General features: G+C 35.2%; 2 protein-coding genes across 3 annotated transcripts; both read right to left on the reverse strand.

Moving 5' to 3' along the window:
• Window positions 1-1576: 1576 nt before the first annotated feature.
• Window positions 1577-18307, reverse strand: LOC145603164 (ADP-ribosylation factor GTPase-activating protein AGD3-like). 2 transcript variants are annotated; one of them, XM_081659291.1, is made up of 19 exons: window positions 17709-18307; window positions 14241-14317; window positions 12662-12762; window positions 12296-12366; window positions 11379-11441; window positions 9047-9091; window positions 8159-8224; window positions 8006-8053; window positions 7786-7881; window positions 7259-7300; window positions 6603-6818; window positions 6374-6505; window positions 6056-6280; window positions 5866-5952; window positions 5448-5783; window positions 4240-4385; window positions 4064-4157; window positions 3408-3898; window positions 1577-2076 (listed from the first exon to the last, which is right to left on the reverse strand). In XM_081659291.1, exons 1-19 carry the CDS (start codon window positions 17751-17753, stop codon window positions 2049-2051), a joined length of 2409 nt encoding a protein of 802 aa, XP_081515417.1. In that variant the 5' UTR covers window positions 17754-18307; the 3' UTR covers window positions 1577-2048. The 2 variants fall into 2 exon arrangements, with proteins under 2 accessions (XP_081515417.1, XP_081515416.1); XM_081659290.1 differs by having other exon boundaries at window positions 1577-2084.
• A 2937-nt stretch (window positions 18308-21244) lies between these two features.
• LOC145602323 (trihelix transcription factor ASR3-like) lies at window positions 21245-23996 on the reverse strand. The gene is made up of 3 exons (XM_081658511.1): window positions 23113-23996; window positions 22460-22501; window positions 21245-21713 (listed from the first exon to the last, which is right to left on the reverse strand). The coding sequence occupies exons 1-3, from the start codon at window positions 23942-23944 to the stop codon at window positions 21421-21423; spliced, it is 1167 nt and encodes a 388-aa protein (XP_081514637.1). The 5' UTR covers window positions 23945-23996; the 3' UTR covers window positions 21245-21420.

The raw sequence follows: 23996 nt of genomic DNA on the forward strand, positions 1-23996 counted from the left end.
AAAACTTGTATGTACTTATGTAGTACGGAATGCTTGTATTACATTTTGACTGGAACACCAAAGTTGAAAAGGAAAAACATTAAATAAATATATAAATAAATAAAGTATAGATTTTATTATATGTTGATGTGAAGAAAATAGAGACGGTTGAACTGTAATTAAGAACTTTTCTTTTGTAAAAAAGCATGTCACATAATAGAGATTAAGATAATGTGACAACTAATTTTAAATAGATAATGCCTCTCGTGATCACAGACTTTATGGGGGCTTGCTCGAAGCACTCCAGTCTACTGGTGCCTCTTGTCAGATTTTTCTTGGGGTTGCTCTCACTTAAAACTGGACCTTTGGGCCAACATGGTGTTTCTCCCAATTTCCCTTAATACTGTTAACCAAGTTACTTAGTACTAACTTGCAGTACTACTCGAATGCGGTAAAAAGGTTGATATGCAGTTGCTGTGGGTTAGCAGATGACAGCAGAGAAGTTGAAGTTTTCCAAATAACCAAATAACGAACTATTCTCCCTAGAGGCCTAGAGGATAGGGATAGGTTTATGAATGCTGTTAAGAGTTGATGCAATACATGGAAAAATTTCTTACAAGAACTTCAGTAGTGAAACTTAAATTTGGATACTGTGAAGAAGGAACAAACTTGGATTTATTTCTGATATCAGACAAGACTTAGGGATTGATCCTAACAGTGCTAATTACAGGAAACCAACAATTATAACACGTGAGTTTGTTTTAAAGGATGGGAACTTGGGCAGCACTCTAGACCTGAGGTTGAGACGGTATAGATGAGATACATAGTTTAAAAAACAGACGCGTTAGCTGTGATATGTGTTATTGTGTTCAGTTAGACGGAGCAGAAAGACCAACAATGAGTCATATTGTCACCCGAGGAGTTTCATTCCATTACCAAGCTAGTAAAGCTATTTCCATTAGTACAGTGTCTTTCATACCAACCTAGCTAATACTCTTTATGTTTCGCTTCTACCATTTCATGTACACTTATCAGACTTGTTTAACTTTGCTTCTTCTAGCTTCTAATTATTCTGGCCTGTATAGAATGTTTCAGTCTTCTATGCAGAAATTATTTTAAGTGACGTAATTGACAGTGTACATTAACCCTGCTATCTCAGATAGACTGACTTAAAATAATCAGATATTCTCCCACATGAAGAAACTGTATTTCCAGAAGTTATCATTAATCCTTGATTCTTCCCATCTTTCTGCCTAACAAACAGATAATAGGAGAACGCAGCATGAATGTTGAGATGTTGCTAGCATAAAGCTTCCCAAAGACATTAATGCTAGCATTTTTCCATCTCTTACATGTTTTGATGAATATCGAATGTCCCACAAGTCCAAAACATAGTCTCATAACACAACGAAAACAATGCAAGCCAACAAAAGGCTGAAGATTACTCACCCTGTATAGTTAACAGGTTTTTCACACCAGACTAGGGAGAGTGCTCTACAGTAGAATCTCAAATTCTGAATGCTCTTATCAGACCATTGGCATATCAAAAGTTAAATGACTTATACAGGAAATTCTGGGCAACAAATATTGGATAGCACTGCAAATTGCTCACTTTTCATTTACTGAGTTTTTTTAAAATCAAACTAGATACATGGTAGAACAACAACCAGCTAAACTAAAACTCTAGAAAAGAATTGATCCCCTCAACACAAGAAAAGAGGGAAAAAAAAATTTGTACACAACACGACCTAAATCCAAGTGCTTTCAAAAGATCTAGGATGAGCACAATATATTTTGAGATCCCCCAACACTTGCCATGCACTCAAACTGCTTCTAACATTCTCCAGTTAGGAACAACATGAAAATATACAAAAGAAAAAGAAAATACAACTCTACACAACCTATTCTTAAATACAGCAACACCAGCTCCAAAAATATAGTACAACCCCCCTCTCTCCTCCAAAAAACAAAAACTCTTTTCATGCAACTTCTATCCTCTTGAGTCAGACAAAAAGGAAAGTACCTCGGGATCATCGAAATTTGACTCCTTGGCAGTATCAAGAGGGGTTCTATTTTCTCCATCCACAGCCTGCGGATCTGCACCCCTGATATGATTCAACAAATTAGACATACATCAGTAAGAATACTAATATATTATGAAATGCAAGTTCAAAATTTATCCCTTACAGACAACATGGTACGTACAAAAGCACACATTTAACAGATGTCCTCAAAGGAACAACACAGACACACATTTACCCGATGTCCTCGAAGGAACAACAGAGACGCACATTTACCCGATGTCCTTGAAGGAACAACAGAGACGCACATTTACTCGATGTCCTCAAAGGAACAACAGAGACACACATCTACCAGATGTCCTCAAAGGACAGGACCAACAGAGACACACATTTACCAGATGTCCTTAAAGGAACAACAGAAACACACATTTAGGCAATGCAGATAAACCTATCTGCTTCTGAGCTGCAAGAAGCAGAAGTGCTTTTACATACCTACACAAAGCAAGTAACTACAACCAAATTGTGAACTTAAATCAGGGAAGAGATTCTAGAGAATCAAGACACTGCTTTCACAAAGGAACTTATATAGGCAAGCTCCACACTAAAAAATAAAGAAGAGGGAAGACTCTGTTAGTTACTGTTCAACATCATCTTCCCTCTATTGCAGCTTCACCAACTCACTGATAAATAACATTATCAACCTCTCTCTCTCTCTCTTTGCAACTCCTCCTTCTGCCATTTAACCAAACCACACCCAGCAAATATACCCCACCTACCCACCTTAGCCACCTCTCCTTCCTCCACCTTCCTCTTTTTCCCATTCTTCACACCTTCCTCCTCCTTCCTCTATGAGTTAACCCAACCTCAGCCCACCTACACCCAGGCGATCCAGCAAAGTCAGCAACCCCCTTAGCTGCTGGTGCAACCTCACCCTTGCTCTCTCTCCACACCTCTTCGATACTTCCACTAGCTACTTAACCCAACCCCTATTGCACCTCTCCTGCTTTCAACCTCTTTTCCCAATCTCAATCTAGCATCTTTTTCTGTCCTCCTCATCCCCATTGCACAACTAGCAGCATTGCGCTGCCCTTAGAACTTTCCGGCACCACATCCAACAAAAAGGAGGGTTTTGATTTATTTTTTTACTTCAAATGCAACTCTCTACCATCAGTCATTAATACTTCAATAGAAAAGGTACAATTTACTCACTCAACAGACCTAAAGGGCAATGTGTATAGCTTCCAAAAATAATAGGTACAACTTGGAAAACCAAAAAAAAAAAAAAAAAAAAAAAAAAAAAGCAAATAAATAGCCAAAGCTGAAAAATCATTTCCATGATTGAAATGATTTTTCTCACTGAACACAAGACAGCATAACAGCTAATGCAGAAAGAAATTCAAAGATCACCTTGTGAGAAGCAATCTTGCGGCTACTGCCTTCCTTTTCAGAACACATCGATGAAGTGGTGTCTGACCTCTAGAGTCAGATGCATTTACATTTGCGCCATACTGCAGAAGGAGCTCCAACATGCCTATGTCAGCATATTCGCAAGCAAGGTGGAGCAAGGAGCATCCATCTAGATCCTCCATGCTCAGTACCTCATTTTCAGCAGATACATTAGATGAGCTCTCAGAGGACTTGCATGACAAGTCCCCAGTCCACTGACTAATGTTGGGTCCATGGCTTGTCGGCTCTGGCAACCGCATTACCTTTGCAAGGGTTAAAGAAGAGCTTGCGGATGTCAAATCATACACCGCATTAACGTCGGCTTCAAAGTTCACAATATATCTATATACCGCTTTTTTGTCATTATTACGTACACCTTCCCAGATTTGTTGTGCCAATAATCGAAGATGTTGTGTGTCCTTTGGCTTCCGAACAAAAAGCTTATCAGCATACTGTTTGATCAGCAAGACAAAATAATTTCTTTTTCAGTTGAATTCACAAGTGACAAATCTACACTACATAGTGCATGCTCTTTTTTATGCATAATCGCATGATATGTCTCCAAATCCAACATAGGATACAAAAATATTAATGAAGATAAGGGAAGTTTAAGTGACCTTTGCATGTATGAACTTTTCCTTTATTGCTATTGAATCAGCAGCACTAGGTTTGCTAATGAAAAGCTGCTGTGACTTATCAGCCTTCAATGAACTTCAGAACAAAGTGAATTTAATTAGCAGAGCTATACAAGGATATGACACATAATTTAGCAGAAAACAGCGAGATCCTTTACCTTGCAGATGAAAGATCAACATGGAAAGCACCCTTTGACCGCAAAAGTTCTTCCCATACTGAATTAGCAAAGGAATTTCCCAGAGACTGAAATAATGATATGACTGAGGGCTCCCAAACTTTAACATCGAGTGTAAGCGATCTCACCTATAAAAATCATAGCCATGGAAGATGAAGAAAACCAGGAAGCAAAAAATATGTACAAATTGGTTGCATCATCATGTGCAGCCGTTGTTCCAGAAAAATTACAATCCCTTTCATAAAAATTTACAAACAATCAACTAAAATCTACCTGACCCCTTCCTCTTATTAAATAAATAAATTTGGGAATAGAAATGAGATTATTTATTTGGAACCAACCAAGATAACAGCAATAGTATCAATGCCTTATCGAGTTTCAGATTACTTCACGCATCTAAGCTGTATTATGCATACACAAGAGCAATAACATTCATAACCATCAAAAATACAACCCTGGGAAACATAGTCCAGTATGAAGTAATTATAGAGCTAATACCAGATAACTTTAAGATATGTAAGAAAGAATTGACCAAATATAAACTAAAGTAGCCAGCTAGATTACTTTGTATACCTAACGGTCAAAATTGGGTTATGGGCCTTACTCCGTATGTCAATACATGTTCATACAATTCTGTCATCAGACAAGCCAACAACAAAACAATAACGCTAATATACATAGCTGACACTCAGAATTAAACCACCCTGCTAAAATTAAGATGAACTGAAAACATGCAATTTAACTCCAAGGCCTTGCCAATGAATGACAGGAACCATAAAGTTCTAGATTAAAATTATCAAATTCGCTCATCCCCTCGCAAACTGAAAAAAGGAAACTAATACAAGAAAGTGATACATTTGGCCTTTTTGCAATACTAGGTACCGAATTGAGTTCCTGTTACCAATCTTGTACAAGCGAATTAACAATGCTCAAGACGCAAAGTCTCATCTCCAACTAATAAAAACTAGTTAAGATATGGTTTTCTAATAAATAACAAGGTAGGAAAATAAAAAAAGAAAACGGAAAGAGGGTAGGTCCTACTGTCCTAGTCCAATTTATGCAGCTATTAACAATCATTGGAATATGCAATTCTTTCTAAGTAATAGGTGACAATCAAGAAAAAATGGGAACAAAGTGCATATGTTTAAAGTAAATCAATGCAAATCAGTTAGTATAAAATAAAATTTCACCTTCGATATGTGGACACCAAGGTTCCGATGAACACCAGAACATTCAATGCACACAAGTAATCCCAGATTTAAGGAAGCCCAATCAGGTTCCGGGGCACCACAATCGGCACACTTGTCATTACCACCAACCTTCCTCAGCAGTTCAATTGGCTTCTCAGACTTCATGAATGATCGTTGTTGCAGTGAACTTCTCAATGGGCGGTCATGATGCACAGATGTGAGGCACCTTTCAGATGTGTTCTCTTCATTTGCAGCATGATCAAAATCAGAACTTTCGATGGAGCTACTCTCACTAGCAGATCGATGAAGACTTCCCATATGATTAGCAGACATACACTGAAACATGAAAGACTGAACAATTAGTAAGCAGACACTGATGAAGAAACAAGCTGGCTCGAACATCCAAACTCAGGCTTACCCTTTCAGGGGTTTGAGAACTTAGCAATGAAGCAATTACTCCTGTTATTTTCTCAATCCAATCCATTTGATCCGATGCACTTTCCGCCTGTATTTGGAAGCGTTTGATGGGAATTAGCAATATATAGATGTCCTCTATCTTAATTTTACCACAAAATCTAAACATATGTTGGACTGAAACATATGTGAACCTGTAAGGTGTAGTTCTTTGTTGGTGAGATAATCCTAAAGCAAAACCTTAGATCTGACTGATCCGCATCAACTTTAATTGTTGCAGTTAGCAGATTGACAGTATGATGAGCAACAGATTTTTCATCGTGCACTCCACCATGATAATGTGAAGAAAGCCAACGACTTAGCAATCCAGACCCAAGTTCAGAGCTATTCCTCTGACCAGAACTACGAGGCCCAGAACTCTATTAACAAATTTCATTAAACCAGTCAGTAAAAAGGTGCATTGAAAGAAAACTATGTTTTGCTTGCTGTAACAGTCCATCCAGCTTACTTACAGATGGTTTGCTGCACTCTTTCCTATAGTAGTAAAGCATTCCTCGACTATCAAGGACAAAAAACCTTCTCTTCCAGTCACCTCTCAAGTTAGATGAACGTTTTGAGAGATAACCCTGTCTTATGGTCTGAACCTGAAAAGAGCAAATATTTCAATAAAGCAAAGAAAAACAATGTTTAGACAAATTGATGAACAAAGTTCATTTAAAATTTAAGAAGCATCCATTATACCTTTCCCTTTGCGGCAGATTGCATAACTGCGTCTATTGTTTTATGTGAACTTCTACCAATAGCTTGTATACCATCACCATTTGGAGACCCGTTAGATCCGTTAGAGCACCACCTACTCTCCCGATCAATTTGTCTTTTGTACTCTTGCATCCTTTCATTAAGAGCTGCCTGCTCATAATTGGACCTTTCTCTTGATTGCTGAGCATATGTCAAGACCTATAACAATAAAGGTTTACAAATTAAATTAAGATATGGATAACAAACAATACCAACCAAGAGTGCTAATATAATTTCTGACACTAGACAAGCCTTCACATCAATTAGATATCAGAATCACTGCGTCACTGTTCAGGGATAAAGTAAATCAATGAAATGGAAGACATATATGGACTTGACAACAGCATGATAAGTTGCTTTTGTCATTGAAGTTTTAATTATACCAATATGGGATAAAATCCCTATGTATGCTCACTACATACTGATACTCTTAAATGATGACAAACTAATGGGGAAAGGGCGAGGTGACCACTACAGCAAACCATTTGGGTTTCACTGTTGTGAGGCTATTAGTGCAGTAGAAGGTGACAAACAGAATGAAAGCAGAGAGGAGAATCAATATACTTACAAATAACTTCGTAAAGGAATATAAAACAAACCTGATTTATATATGGCTCCATCTGATGCAACAGTTCATAACCCTATAAAAGACAGAGTTGCACAGTGAGAAAAATGAGCAATTCATAACCCCCCTATATACTCTCCCAATACCCTGCCTGTCTATCTTTCCATGTGGATAGTAGATTAACACAAATCTCATCTTCCTAATAAATCTGTGACCTACTAATTGCATTATCTCTTATTCATAATATCTAGATCATTTTTGCGATCTTCAAATCACGCTCAATTACTTCTAAAGAGGATCCCACCCTTAATTTGTAGCCAGTAAGACTAAGATTACCTATTATTAGTTAGTCCGCTATAATCCATAAACCAAAGTATAGTGAAACTTTTATTACATTGGAAATGAACAGATATCTAACCAAAAATACCAATTTAGGAATTAGGAATCCCTTCCACCAAATATTTCAAAAAGTGATTAAAGAAAATTTTCTAAAAGGTTTATAGCAAGAAGAATTAAACACTCATTCATAAATTTAAAAAGAAAAGGGATTAAATTCAGCACCTGCTTGAAGTAACGCAGATGAGCATCCATGGTCCCACTAACTGCTTCAAGGAACTCAAATCTCTTTTTTGCTTCAATGTTAGAAAGAGTAGTCACCTGGGTCCAATAAAATTTAGATTACACAAAATGAGATGATAAACATAAAGTCATATGAAAAACATATACAGACGGTGATGATCATTAAAACATGGACACAAAAGAACTACAGAAGATCAGATACCAGATTAAAGCGAGCTTGCTCAAATGTAGATCTTGCCTGATGCAGCTCCTATATTCAGGCAACACCAAAACTACAGTGTTAGATGATGACAACAAAACAACCATATTGCAAAATTCTGGAGAATATTCAGTTAAAATTAAATAAAATCCATACCTCCTCTAAGGTTGTAGCAACATCACCTTTTGTTCCTTTTCTAAGTGACAAGAACTTCTCACGAGCCTGTGTCAATCATATACTTGTCAAGACCACTATTGTAGGAGTTGACTGAAAGCAATATAGAAAAGCAGTTTCTTTCTGCTTCAACTACTACCATATATAAATGCAGAATAAAAGGGGTATTTATTCACAAGACAACAGTCTTTTTCATTTATATATTACAGTGATTAAGCACATAATGTTATCCTCAAATGCTACATCTCATAATGCAAAATTGCAAACTCCATCTGAATGATATAGAATATTCCAAAAGTCAATAGCATGAACTATTTATTAGCTAAGTCAAATTGGCTTGTCTGAAGCAAAGACCAGTCCACCACCTATATGACTTGTAAACTACCAATTCAATGAACACTCCATACACAATAATTACAACCAACTATATTTCCCTGTCCAACATATATTGAAAATTAAATGCTCATAGGCCTTGTCTAATTATGCGACCCGTGATCCACAATAAGATCACTCAAATTTAATCACTATCATCATTCCAATGTCATAAAAGGCTTTTTTCATAGATAACTGCATATTCCTCTTTTCAATTAGATTGAGAAGAGCCTCGTTGGTGAAAATTTTCACTATTCTTAGTATGTCTTTCAATATGTAGCTTATAGATTAAAAAAATATATAAAACAAATTTCTGGGCCTAGAGCCTGGCTGATCTCACAGAAAATATACTACCTTCAATTTTTTTTAGTTGCAACTTTGGGGTATTATTTGAGATATAAATATTCCAAAGTTGCAACTAAAAAAAATCGGTAGTACTTGATATATTAAAATTAGTATAAAGCAATGCCGCTATCATACGAAGTTCAGAACACAAACCTGATCATATACAAGACTTGCCTTGTCAAAACGTTTACGCGCTTCCTGCAATAATTACAAGGTTTCAGAATAATACGAAGAAGCTGAACCTAAGTATTCCACTGTGCCTTAAGAAATTGCCTAGATGCCTGAACTTACCAATGTATTTCACTGAGCTAAGTGACAGAACCATGATCATGATTCATAATCTCAAATTAGGAACTAAATTGAGACTCTCCTAAGTCCTAACATACACCTTAATTTAATTCTACTCATCTCAAAAACTGATTTTCCATATGTTACAGATCTATGACAGATATAGAGAGGGGGCACAGAATTTTATATCGACCAATGAACAAGTGTTTATAAGTTTTGAGAATTAGGCCTCTGACTTCCTTTTGCTAGTGCCCACATAAACAATGACCACATGTTCCTAAGAACGATGAACATATGGGAAACAGAATTCAGTGACTGTTGATTGTGTTGAAGAAATTTTTATCTCTGTTAATAAGAAAGCACCAAACATAGGTCTTACGGAAATGATTTATAGACAAGTAGACTTGAAAAAAGCTTCTCCAAGAGAATTTGGCTTTGGAAGCATCTATGGTCCCCATGATCATCAATGTAGAATCTGTGTACAGTACTACAGTAGTACAGTGTAACCCTTGAAGAAACCCAAAGAAGAGCAGGCCCAATGATTTTCCAATTTATTACTATGTCCAGAACGGATATTTGCAGCTTGACTTATGGCTTTAACCACGACAACAAAATTGGGTTTAGTGTCATACTCATACATGGTGCTGCTAACCAGTAAAAACTTCATGAAGACTCTACTCCAATTTCCGTCAAAAAATTTCCGTTGATTAAGCCTTACAATGGATTCCTGAATCCTGACAACCTTTAATGTTAGATCATCCAGAGTAGCCCAATCTATCCTATACAAGCTTAACCTCCTGCAAGAAGCCTAGGAGACTTGCCCATATCTTTCCAGAATTGTGCACAAGGTCATTATTGTAAACATCACCTAAAGTAACAAATTTTCATCTTCTTTGGAGAAATTATGGGATACCTGTGTAGACCAACCAGCCAGCCAAGTTAATTTCTTGTTGGGTTCAAGTAACATCTATGACACTTGAACAAGACTAATCCCAAAAAAAAATATACTCTATGTGATCCACATATCCAGTATCAGGAAGGGATTTTTTAACCATGACTAATGTGGAAACCCAAATCTAATATCTCCCTGAAATCATCTATGGCGTTATTCATTGTGTTGGAACAAAACAAAATTCCACCCCATTTCAATCCAAATCCTACAAGGATGGCATAGGTGTGAATAATATAACCTTTTGGAAGGGCTTTAATAATCTATATGGCTATTTTTTATCCAAATTTTCTATAGTTCAAATTGAACTTTTATGGTGGTGTTTAAAGACTTAGAATCTTCATTCTGTCCAAGATTTTCCAACACAGTTTTTAAAAGTCTCCCAGCCAACACTTTGATCTTCACTAAAGACAGCCCATCTTGATCACATGGTCGTTGGATAAACCAATGAGATTCCCGCTACCCTCCAACAAGATTTTAAACTTCAGCTAAAGGTTTAAAATGTGACTCATAATATCCATTCTGGGCTTCTAATCAGCCAAGGTCTCAACAATATTTTACAAAGTTTCCTATGAATACAAAAGGCGAGTTCCAACACGAGTTGTACAATTTATGAAGGCATATCAGACTTGATTTGGTGTCACTGCAAGCCACTACCATTATGCCACAGTATTAATATATACCGCCAATCTTCATCAAGATTTTCCACCAATCCCCTAAAACAGTTAGAAGAAGAATGAGCCATATAACCTATATAAAAAGGCCTCTCAAAGGCAATGTCAAATCAGCCACGGGGCCCACTACCAAAACTTTAGATGATATAAATAGCCCCCAGGGATACCCCTTGACATGCTTTGTTTATTTCTTAAAATTGGGCTCCCGAGAAAAAAAATCACATCTTTTACTAGTAAATCAATTTTTGAATCAGGTGGTCTACAGTCCTGATATCCATTGGGGACTCTAATTACGGGCTTCCATCTAGTTATTTCATAAATTTAAGGGTTAAGAGAACAGAAGTAGTAGCATTAATAACAGCCGTTCATTAAAGTGACTTATAAAAAATAAATATATGTGAAAACAATCGCAAAACTCTAATTGTATAGTATTATATGGCAAGACATGTACATTTAACCACAAGTTTAAACATTAATCATTGATACCATACTTACATTCGAATATCAAATCCGTATTAGCACTGGCATATACAGCTAACATTCTGCTTAATATTTTAAAAAGGCGGAATCATACCTTTACGTCATGCAAATCAATATTGACAAATTGTAACAGCCGGTCATTAAGCATGTGCTCAGCCTGGAAAAAAAAAAAGGATTGAACGGATTAACAAAACAGGACAACACTAAACAGAATGAAGTTAAGGGTGTCACTTGCCCACTTTACAAAGGCTTTCTAAATGTGAAGTGAGTAAAGTTGAGAAAACAAGATTTGTGTTCCACATCAACATAAGCATTAAGGTTTAAACTCTTGGATCATTGAAATTTCAAAATAGTAATAAAAGTAGAGCTCCTGACCACCACTTTGCAGTACCAAGGCCTTATCCTCTACTCTATATTTGTGTGCGCGTGCGTGTGGGTGCACGCATGTGTGAACGTGTGTAATTGAAAATACAATATATCTCAGTTTCAATCAGTTATAAATCTATTTTAATCAGTAAAAATCAGTATCTTCTTATAAGAAAAAACAATCGTGACTCAATTTCAATCAGATTCGACATCATATTTAAACATTATTGTTTAGAAAAATAAATACAAGAATATATAAGATGCGGAGAATAGTACACAACTCATACTCCCTGCAATTTAGTTTAATCAATCAAACTTTGCATAGAGTTTTTACACTATGTTTGGATAACAATAGTGAAGGGATAGGGAAAGGAAAGGGAGGTGAGAGGAGGGAGGAGTTGAACTTCCATTTTCCTTCCAAATCTCTTCAACAATGAAGGGATTTGGTTTATTAAAAGGGGAAGGAAAATGGATCCTTCCAATTCCCTCCCCTTCCCTCCATGCAATAGATTTCCAAAGAAGGAATGATGTATCCTTCCTTTTCTCGTCCTTTCCCTCCATTTCTCTCTATCCAAACATAGTGCTATGCATGACATAATTAGACAGATGACACCATGGAATTGCTTGGTGACTTGAAAAATTTACCTGAGAACGAAGTACTTCCTTGTAAGTCCCAATCTCTCTTAATGCAATTGTAAATTTTGTCATCACAGGACCTGAATACAATTGTTGTTCCCAGTCAATAATCTATAAAATACACATTATTATTGCCACAAAGACACGAGATGGCGCAATTAACATGGAAAGAAGGCAAGAATCCAACAAAATCATGGGGTTTTTTCCTTTGTCATATAGACAAACAGACGACTGTAATCCAATTAAAGGACTGACATCAATGTACTAGTTAGACTGCACACAGATTCTATAAAAAAGAATGCAACTATGGGAATGTTAAAGGACACAATAATTTGAATAAAAAATATAGCTGCAATAGAATAAATTTTGACATACCACCAAAAGCTACACTTATTGGATCGTTGTGGCCTCCCCCAAATGTTTCTAAAGCACTGGCGAAAGCAATGTCACCGTCATACGCCTCACCAAGTCCTTCACTGCAAAAGTTGGATAATAAACATATTATATTTGAGTAACCTAGTAATTACAAAGAAACACGAGCAAATTGAAAGGTTCTACATCATCACTGTGGTTCTACTGTTTCTTAAAATATTAATTCAAAATATAGTCTCCAGCAACCAATCTTAATTTTAAAAGGAGCAAGGTGCAAAAGTTCTTGGAGCCTAGGCACAAGGCAATGTGCACCTTCAGCAGCTGAGGCGCACTTTATTTATTTAAAAAAAATTATAAATTGCTATTAAATAAGTTCAAAAAAGGATTTATAAGAAAAGGTGAATGGGCCATGTGAAATATTGCTAGGGTTCTTCAATTGGATTTGAGGGATATGGGGTTTCTCTCTCCACTATCATCAATTCATTATAGTAAATCTAATCGTAGCAAAGTTACATAGGGTTTTAGAAAAAAAATTATCAGACAAATCATGTATTGGCACTTTACAGCATAAGGTATTAAGGTGCACCGCAAAGGCGCAAAAAGCAGCCTAGAATAAAGCGCATGGGTAGGTGCCTTTAGTTTGCGTGTGGCAAAGCTAAGGCGGGGGCTCGCCTAAGGCACTTTTTTGAAATTAATCAACCAATCATTAGTCAAAGAAGAGGTGAGACATCCTAAACATTTGTAATGTAGAACATTAGGATGTAACATCTTCATATTTGGATTCAGTCGTATGAATACAAATAACAGAAAACCATAGTACAAAGGTACATAGCATTGACAATAGACAAGAGGATTATAACATATCGATGGAATTAAAATTATCAAGTACAAATTCAAAAGTTTTTATCCACATAAATGCAAACTATAACAAAGCATAAACATCATAGGGGACACAGTAAAATCAAATGAAAAACTACCAACACTAAAAGACTAAAGCTAAGTATCGGTTGATAAGGAGAAGAGAAATAAAGTTATTATCCCATCACCCTCTTCTCAAGGATAAGGCAAAGTATTAAAATTCCTCAATGCACAATGAGATGTCGATTACCATGTAGGATTGGGTAACAAAGATATATAATATTTTGAAAAGTGACAACTTTAGTGCAAAGATAAGTCTTTTTTTTTTTTTTTTGAGGGCAATAAGTCCATTTCTTAATAGTTGCATCTTGACCATTAATATCCTCAATTATGATTTATAGAAAATATCACATTATGAAAATAAATATTAAGATTTACTCAACAACAATTTTAAAAAATGGTATTTATTTTTAAATATTAAAATATGGGTCAAAGTTAGTATAAGAATAGTGTACAAAGTCAAAAAATGCAACTATTGGAAAACGGAGGTAGTATAACTAATGTTATTACCAACAATACGATTAAAGCAAGGCGAAAAATTACTACATAGTACATAACACATGCAAGATGCTCAACAAAGACTTGATGAAGATAAGATCAGGGAAAAAACTTGCATCCATGTTTCATCAAAATAGAGCAATTACAATCACTGTAATAGACATACGTGTATTTTCGACATCCTTTGTAGAATTTTTGGCATCTTTCCCTTAATGATTCAGCACTCTCCTCCAAGCTCTGCAGCTGCATCACCAACAGAACACACAGGAGTCACAATGTTACTCAGACTTTATTACTCGTTGCGGACACAGGTAAAAATATCCCAGTGTCCCAACTCGGCTGCTAAATCAAAAGGTGACATGATTTAAGTTCAAAATAAAGTGTTGTAAAATCGATACCAAAGTCGCAATGCCAAGGATCCAACATGGGTACTTGAGGCAAAATGTAGAATTTGAGTACTATATGCAATCATATGCAAAGGAACAGCAACTCTTCGACTTGCTATCATATGCTAGTACATAGGTAAATAGGAATAATATAGAGAGAACTATCTACATACCTCAAGTACAATATATAAAGGAAAGTATAAAGAGATAAAAGGTGTTTTACATGCTAAAATATAACTTTCAGAATTCAGCTTGTCAGAAAGTGTGTTTAATTAATTAACAATAACCACTTGAAAAACGTGAATACATAGTTCAGGGACTGAATTAAGCAACCATCTGAAAATAAGGCAACATCACAGGAGAATTGGCTACATCAAACCAGCAGTGTGTCTGAAAGTCATGGATAGAGGTATCACCATCAAATATTACGTCTATGTAATCTTAGGGCAAGTAAATTATATAATGAAGAAAAGAAAATATATTATTGAGAATAAAGGACAAGGCATACACCTAAGAGCTACTCCTTTTTGTTATACTTTTTAAAACTTCCTAATTTGGTGCATTAAAATTAAAAGAAATAGCTCGACTCTTTCTCTCCAATGAGATTATTAAAATCTAAATGAAATCCATAAGAAACCATAACTACTCCAATCTCCTACCTGGTGAGAAGCAAGTTGTAAAATACATAAACAAATAAATTAGAAGGAAAAATGTACAGAAAATTGACAAGAAAATCCCAGCTTTGGTTTGTCTTCCCAAAACAATCTAAAGTCAATTATTCCTAAAGCACCTTAAGTTAAGATGAGATGTTTTGAAATTGGTCTTAAGTCTAAGATGACTGGATTAGCAGGTAAAAAGGGCCACCATGTCACATTCTAATTTGCCATTAAAAAGAAAAATTAAAAAATAAAAAATACACCTTTCCCCTCTCCCTCTCCTTTCTCCAGCCAACTGCAGTCTTCCTCCTCTCCCCCTTCTCCAGCACTAACCTATTGGCCCTCTCCCCAACCATTCTTCCCACCTCTAGAAAACTGCAGCCTATCAACTATAGTTAGTTTTCATCTGGCCAGAGTTTACAACACCTTTTTGTTTTTCCTAGACACCACATAAAGACATCATTCTCCAACAGGCAAGCATCATGAAGCGCAAGAATAAGAAGCGTGTTCGTTTGTCTTACACTCTTCCTGCTGGCAAAGTAAAAATACAGCGGCCCTCATAGACTGTTAGTGATGATTTTACTTCATTGAGGATGGGTTTTCCTATGATTATTGCATTTATTGGAACCCTTGAACATGGTCTTTTCACAATGGACTACAAATGATATTAATTGAAACTACTACCATATGATGTTCTGCATCACTTCAGCATAATGAGAAAAATTAGAACCTCATCCTCAACCATCATGTCAGCATACATATGGGAGACCCGATCATCAAATAGTCAATTTAATAGCTCATTCCCATTAGAGAATAAATTTATGCTCCTGTTTAGAATAAGGAATTCTAAACTTAAATACAGACACCAGATGCTATAATAGGTTACCTGACCAACTGCAATTATTGGATGCATAATAATTATAAGATCCCAAAATAGCCTTGTTAAGAAAAGACGATCATTACACTCCAACCAAAGCACCTAAACAATAGTGACAAACCGCATCCTCTAACCTAAACAGTAGTGATAAACTCACATCCACTAAAACAACTTTCTGCTCCCAAAAACAAACTAGCAATTCTGCATAAGGCCCAACAAAGAAACAGGGCAAGTCTGGAACTTCCCCTTCGAACCAAACCAAATAGTTTGCACCATATAGTAACATTACCCTCACAGTGAAGGACCAACAAGCCATATTCTACATCAAGCCATTAACAGCGAAAATAGGAGCATGATGTGACAGAGATAAGATAGAGAGATGGGATATGAATTATAGGTTGGTTGCTTCCTACTAATTGTCTTTCCAATACTTGATCAAGGGAGGTAACAAAGAGAAAACCACTGAGACAAACTTCCACAAGCTTAGTTGTGAAACCCAGAGTCAGGCGACACAGCCCAGCAATTTGAATTACTCCGTATAATCAAACTTACTCTTGATCACCCTATGTCAGAGAGTAGTACACTAACACTTCCCCAAAATAAATCACTAAAGAGAATTCTTGGACACCACATCACTTGCTCCAATGTTCATTAAAAATCCAACTCCAAGCAGCAAGAGTGATCCCTCTATTCCCCAACAACCCCCAACCACAAAATGTCCTTCATAAGCCACTATAACGTCTTAGTAACTTGAGCCAACAACAAAAAAAAGAAAAGATAATAACAAAATAAAAATTAAACAAACAAAAGTTTAATAAGATTTATCCTATGCCAAAATGAGATTAAAGCCATCTTCTAACAGTTAATCCCAAAAAGAAAGCCTCTTAGGATCACCCCCTAACAGAACACCCAAGATATTAGATATTTGATAGGATAATCCTAAATCAGTGGGAGGCAAGATTGCCAAAGACATGTGAACCACTAAACCCAAGTTGAGACAAAAACAGTAGACTACTGTCCATCATAGGCAATAAACAAACTAAAATACCTAAACAGTTGTTCATCTTCTTAAACATCTCTGAGATGAAAAATACAGTATCACTCGAAAATTGAAAATACCCTTCCCTCCCTGATAGAATGAAAAGTTATAATCATAATGGATTTAAGTGTATTTTGCAAGGAGAGCATCATTCTAATGTCCATGGTATGCAATTTGATCAACATATGCCTTTTTTTTTTTCTTAATCAATTTTCTTTACTACTTCCCTTAAGTAGCAATGGATGGCATTGAAAATTTATACAGAAAATATAGTTAATTTGGGTAAATTAGCATCACCATGATCATTACTTAAAAACCTATTCCCGCTACCTCTACTCATTACCTCGTACAAAACGAGCTGTTAATGTATTTATCACAACGGTATGCCACGATAACAAACATGATGAGTATGCTCTACCAAGAAAATGTGGTTGGGAATACCAGAGTTACAACGAGGAAAGCAACAAGTAATGAATAGAACCAAGAATCAAAGATATTTCCTTTCTGAAATAATTATTATGTCGAGAATTACAGATCATTCTCTCACATATATATTTCCTTAAACCATGTGAACATTATATTAAAAGTAACAAACAAACAAGAACGAACAATCGGGATTTCCGAAACAAGAACAAACTAACAAATTAATCCCAATACATAGGTGAGAGAAACAAACCTGCTGACGGAACATAGGAGAGTCATCAAGCTTTCCGAAATGCATGTTTAAAGGGCAGCAACAAAATGATCCAATTCACCCAAATTGAAACTCAATCAACCCCACTCCGCATCAAACCCAGAAAATCGAGCAAGATCCCAGAACAAAAAACCCCAAATCCCTAAGAATCAAAGCAAACCCTTAAACACCCATGTAATGAAAGAAGCTTAAAAATGTAAAATTTCCAGAAAATTTTCATGGAACCCTAAAACCAGTAGGACCCAGAAAACCCTAGAAACAGCGGAGCGAATGTATGTCTGAATTAACAAACAAGAGATGCAGCAACTGCAGTTTTGAGTGACAGTGAAATCATGTACCAGTACTACAACTACAGTACTACAAAAAAAAATATAGAAATGTTTGTTTGTTGAGCTTAAAAAGCAATAAATGCAAGTGCTTGGAAATGATTATGCTTTTAATTAAATATAGAGTAAGTGAGTGAGTGAGTGAGTTGATGGCATTTAAAGTTTAAAACCTGTAAAATTGGGGGAAGGAACAAGAAATAAAAGGGTATGTGAAAGAGAGGACTAACAATTAAAAAGAGAAAGCCAAAGCCAAGAGAGAAGTCTAAAAAGAAAAAGAGGGAGACAGATTGAAAGAGACATTTACAAATTTTGTTTTATTTTATTTTAACATCCTATCCCATACCCCTCCTACTTTTCCTCCTTTTCCCCCTTTTTTCAATCTAAATTTCTTCTTTTTCCTTATAATAAATCATACTCCCCGTGTATTTTCTGGCGCGATTGCATTGTAAGGTAAGAATTGGAATTCTCTATCGTTTTATAAATACTTATGGATATATACTCGTGATAATACACGAGATATGGTGGTAATGATATTTTATAAGTAAATTAGTTCTAAAGATTTTATGTCAATGTCTATGATAATCTCCAAATATCTGCATTACCATCTTATAGGGAATCAAATTCCCAACATTTGTTATCTAGTTAGCTACTCAGGTGCTTTCAAAATAGTCGAAAGACTTCAGGATGATGGTTGAGCTCTACATGAAATGATAGATTTACAATGGGTTGCCAATCGCCTTCAGCGGATAAACAACAGACTTTAGACTTCCATTAAGATATTTTTACTAGTTTAGTCCCCGTGTCATGCACGGTAAGTCTTTTTTTTTTTTTTGTAAAATATCTTTAAAGTAAATCTTTAATATCAATAATATGAATCAATTTTATTATTACTACTTTTTATGGCAAAATCTAATACTACTCTGTTTTTTTTTTTTTGACGGGTACTCTGTTTATTATAATTAAAAAAAGAGTCGGAATATTATTTTTGGTATGTGACACGTGTTACTCCCGGTGTCTGTTTTAATATTAAGTTATTGATGTTTTTTTCTATAGTTGCTTTGATTCTATAGTGAACTGTCGTATATAGCTACCGATAAAACTAGTGGCCAAAATTATATGTATATGTACAAAAGGAAAAATATAGAAATCTATATAATGTTATTAACTAGTGGCCAAAATTATATGTATATGTACAAAAGGAAAAATATAGAAATCTATATAATGTTATTAAAACACCAAGACAATGTATGTCATCTCTCCATGTATCACAATGACATGGCAAAAGACATGGCATTGGGCTTGGCTATGGCTAGCTATTGGGTTGTGCTCAACAGGGCCTTACATTTGTTGGGCCCCAAAATATTAAAATATAAAATTTATTATATGAGCTTATATAGAAAACTATTTTTATGCCCTATGCATAGTCTTTATTAATTAATTCAACAATAATTACCATAAATCAAATTAATTTTTAAGTGAAGCATAATAAATTGATTTTAATACTTATACCAAAGACATTAAGGGTAACTATTGCATTAGGCCAACTTTATGAAAAATGAAAGAAATTAAGGAACTTTAGGGTTCTATTTGATAAAAAAAATAAAAAAAAAAAGTTTAGGTTACCCCCATACGATATACGAGTACACATATATACATTATTTTTTGACAGTGGTTGAAAACATAATGGTGGGAAAATTTTGCACCAAAATTTGATATATACTACATTTTTTTTTCTACGGACGCATGCTAATATTGATTTGCCTTTTAAGAATAGAAAATTATAGTACATACAACTATACGTAATATTACTAATATATATACTATAGAGTACCAAGATGGTTTTTCTTTAAATTTTTTTTTTTTGACACAGGTTTTTTGTTTTATTTATTAAAATAAAATTCATCGCCAAATAGTGAAGTTGAAGCAAACTTTGTAAACTACACTAATCCCTCCATTAGCCACCCTAGTATGATACAACTTTCTAAATTACACCAATCCCTCCATTCCATGACATTCTTCATTCATTTACCGAGAATTAAACACATTATTGATATATAATACTTCGTAGTTCGTATACACTTGAAGAGCATACAGAGTATATGAGTATATGTAATACGAAGTATAAAGCTTTACATTGATTGGGTACCCCCATCATGAAGGTGAATCAAATCTTTTAGATCATCTATAACAGTGGGAGTCAATTTGGGTCCTTGAAACAATATTTAAAGACTATTTTAGTCAAATGGTAAGACTCACTTTAGCTTATTTTAATTATGATAGAGTTGTATTTGAACTAGATTTTCCAATTATAAAACTCATTTGTGACACAAAAAATGTCACATTATTAAAAAATTGAAACAATTGTTTTCCATCATAAATTGGTGATGCGTGATACGACAATAAAACACAGTAATTTGACGCAATAAATAGAGAATGAATTCAAAGTTAAAACTCTCTTCTCTCTCAATCTAGGATTTTCTACGATGGTGAGTTCCGCTGTAAGAGGTACTAAATGATAACAAGGTGACACACACAAGCAGCAAATCCAGAAAATAAAAGACGTATGTAGTTGATTGGAAGACACACACAACTTGCACAAGGACCCATGTCAATATCAGCTATTGTAAGCCACAATCCCAAAAATTCCTCAGTAATGGCTTTGCAAGATCAGAAATGGAAAAAGCATAGCCCATAGGAAGATATGCATACGTAAACTCTTTTGTAAGTCTTTCATTTGAATTGTGCATAGATAGGTTAACATATTAACAATAGCTGTACGGAGGTACACGAAAACAATGTTCATACTACCTCCGTTAATTTTTAAATGCAACAAAGGGGTATAATTTGTGAGATATAAAAAATTCATTTGTTGCAACTAAAATTATCGGAGGAAGTAGTTTAGTTGATGCCGTTGCAATTCTCTATACACAAAAAAAAAAAGTAAAACACGTATTATACGAAGAAATAAAGTATGTAATCCTAGCATTGCATGGGTAAATAATTAGTTTTAGGCTTTTAGCTATTACAATGCAACTTAGGTATGTATAGGTAAGTATAATATTTCACCATGATGCATAACAGAGTACTTAACTAAGTGCTGTTGTGCATGCACTGTGTAGATTATTCTTGTGCTTCACCATATATCTTCTTATACGAAGCAGAAAGAAGCTAAGAATATAAGAAAAGTGGGTGTAAAATATTAAAATCAAACTAACAAACGCAAATCAATCAAATTAAACTCTCTAGATTATACTGATAATCCTACCCATCATCGCCAACTAGAATTGTATGGGAGTGTAGCTCAATTATTTACATGAAATGCTCGAACGAATATACCGCCATTGAGAATGAAGCTGATGATCGAGCTATTACAACTTATCTGCAATCCTTCCCAAAGAATCAGCTAGCTTGTTGAGAACAGCAACTAAGCTATTAGCATGTTCTTTACGTTCTTCCCTATCCAGTTTCAGATTAATGTTGTAAGCATCGAGTTGAGCACTTATGATTCTTCCGTTCTTCTCCAACACTTGACATAATTCATCCTGCTCACCGTTATTATTACTATCATCTTCCTCCATAAACCGTTTTCGCTTTCTTCCCTCACGAGATGTTGATCCAATTTCATGATTCAACCTGTCTTGCTGCTTCTCATTATTTGTTCCTGCAGATCGATCATATACCAAAACTTTATTTGATTTTTTTATTCAGGAAATAGCTAGCTAGGTTAGGGTAGTTATACGATAACTGATGAGAGTATGACTAATTTTAACTTCATCAAATCAAAACAGAACACAAAATAGCAGCGAGTTGTACACAAATTATAATGTACGTCCTATACCAATAAAACACATACTATTTAAACAGAGAAAAACATAATACGTCATATATAAATATGTCAGAATCAAAACAGCAGTGAGTTGTACACAAATTATAATGTACGTATAGAGTTATGAGAAAGGACTTGGATTTTTATACAAAACCACCAAATGGCATGGAATATTGATTTGGTACGTACGTGTTGTGATCTCTAGTAACAGTGTAAACTATTACATGATCTATCTCCAATACTTGAAAATTATGAAGTGGCGTACGTTATTGAAGAAAAGAAATTGAACGCATAGTATGCTGGTACTAGAGTATAATGTCAACATAGTTTTACTTGTACCATTGTACGAAGCACACTCCTACTAGTATACATTGTACATTGTAATGAGGAAATATTGTTGACATTAGAAAGAAACATGAATATTGGTGACTACATAAAAAGGTTGAACTCAAAGCAACTTAGGTTATGGGAAGTTGCACAGTATAGTAGAATTATTTAATAATACTGAAAAATTGCTGAGTAACACTCAAAGAATGTATTGGTAATACTCTTATAATTAAGAAGAGAGGAATTGAACTTGCCTGGAGGTGTGACTTCTGCAGTCTTAGGCTGGTACTGCTTCTCTGAAAAACAGTATTAAGATTAATGACAATAAATATAATTACAGTAAATTAAACATCAAATATTTGTTGACTAGAATATCATATACAGTAATAAAATACAAATCCCAAAGAATGGACCCGTATAACAAACATTGGCACTCATATTTTATACGGAGTAATAATAACTCTATGAACTTCAGAAGGGGCAACATAGGATTAGTATCCGGTCAATATTTAAACCCATTAAGGTTGACTTTTATTAAGCATATTAATTAATTAATCAATTACACTAATTAAGGAATATATAATCAATCAAGAGTTTAAAATGTGGAGAAATGGTATACAACTAACCATATATGCAAGAGCTATTTAGTTATTTACGGGAGTATTTAATTCTTCTAAAGAAAAAGATTCGAAGTATTTTATACTGAAATATTTTAGATACACCCGACTGTATTTAAAGTTAAGTACACACCTAATGACACCTAAAAAATAATTTTTTTTTTTTTTTTTTTTTTTAATAGCACTATCACTAGTGGTGGTGGGGGTGGAGTATAATAATCATAATATATGTAATAAAAGATGGAAAAATAATATAATAATGAAAAAGAGAAGGTAGGAAAAAAGAGTACCAGAAATAGGAGTAGGAGCCGGAATAGTAGTAGTTGTAGTATTAGGAGAAGACAGCAAAAGAGGTTGAGATTGAGGTTCAACCTTAATTTCAACCTCAACTTGATTTTCATTATCACCCATTATTTCATCATCCTGCTGCTGTTGCTGCTGCTGCTGCGGTTCGAAATCGGAGAATAACCCGTCATCAGCAGCAGCACTCCTGCCACTGTCAAACAGTGGTTCAACATTCGAATCAGGTGGTAAAGACTCAGAACCAGAACAGGTAGCAGTATTGTTGTTTTCGTTAGACGAGTTAAGAATATCGAAAACCTCTTTATCAAAGAATCCAGGTAATTTCTTCTCTCTTCTCAAATCATTACGCATCAACCAAAAGGAATCAGACTCATCCTTAACCAAAGATTCCCATTCTTTAATCTTCTTAAAATCACCTGCTAAATTACTCCATCTTTTTCTACACTGAACAGGTCCTCTGTTAACACCATGTCTCTTACAGTAAGATGACACTGTTGCCCATTTTGGTTCCACTTGTTGTTGACTACCGTCACACAACGCCGCGCCTCTTCCACGACGTACTCTATTTTCAGCTACGCGTTTGCCTTGGATTAATACGAGTATTTCCTGCCTGGTCCACCTCGGCAGCCTCGCTGCCTTTACCCCTCCTCCTACGCCGCTTCCTCCTCCGCCTTCGTCTCCGGTGTTGTTGTTAAAGTCAACGTCAACTACTGCCTTTGACGGTGTCACTGATATCGTAACCACCTCCTCATCCTCGTCATCATCATTGTTAATGCTGTTATTATCGTTCTTTGGTTGTCGGGGTAGGTGTTCAGCCATTGAATTTAATGAAGAATCTATACTAGGCCTTACGAGTGACAGTATTTTTTGC

Source organism: Chenopodium album, chromosome 21 (assembly GCF_948465745.1).
Source record: "Chenopodium album chromosome 21, dcCheAlbu1.1, whole genome shotgun sequence".
Lineage (NCBI taxonomy): Eukaryota > Viridiplantae > Streptophyta > Magnoliopsida > Caryophyllales > Amaranthaceae > Chenopodium > Chenopodium album.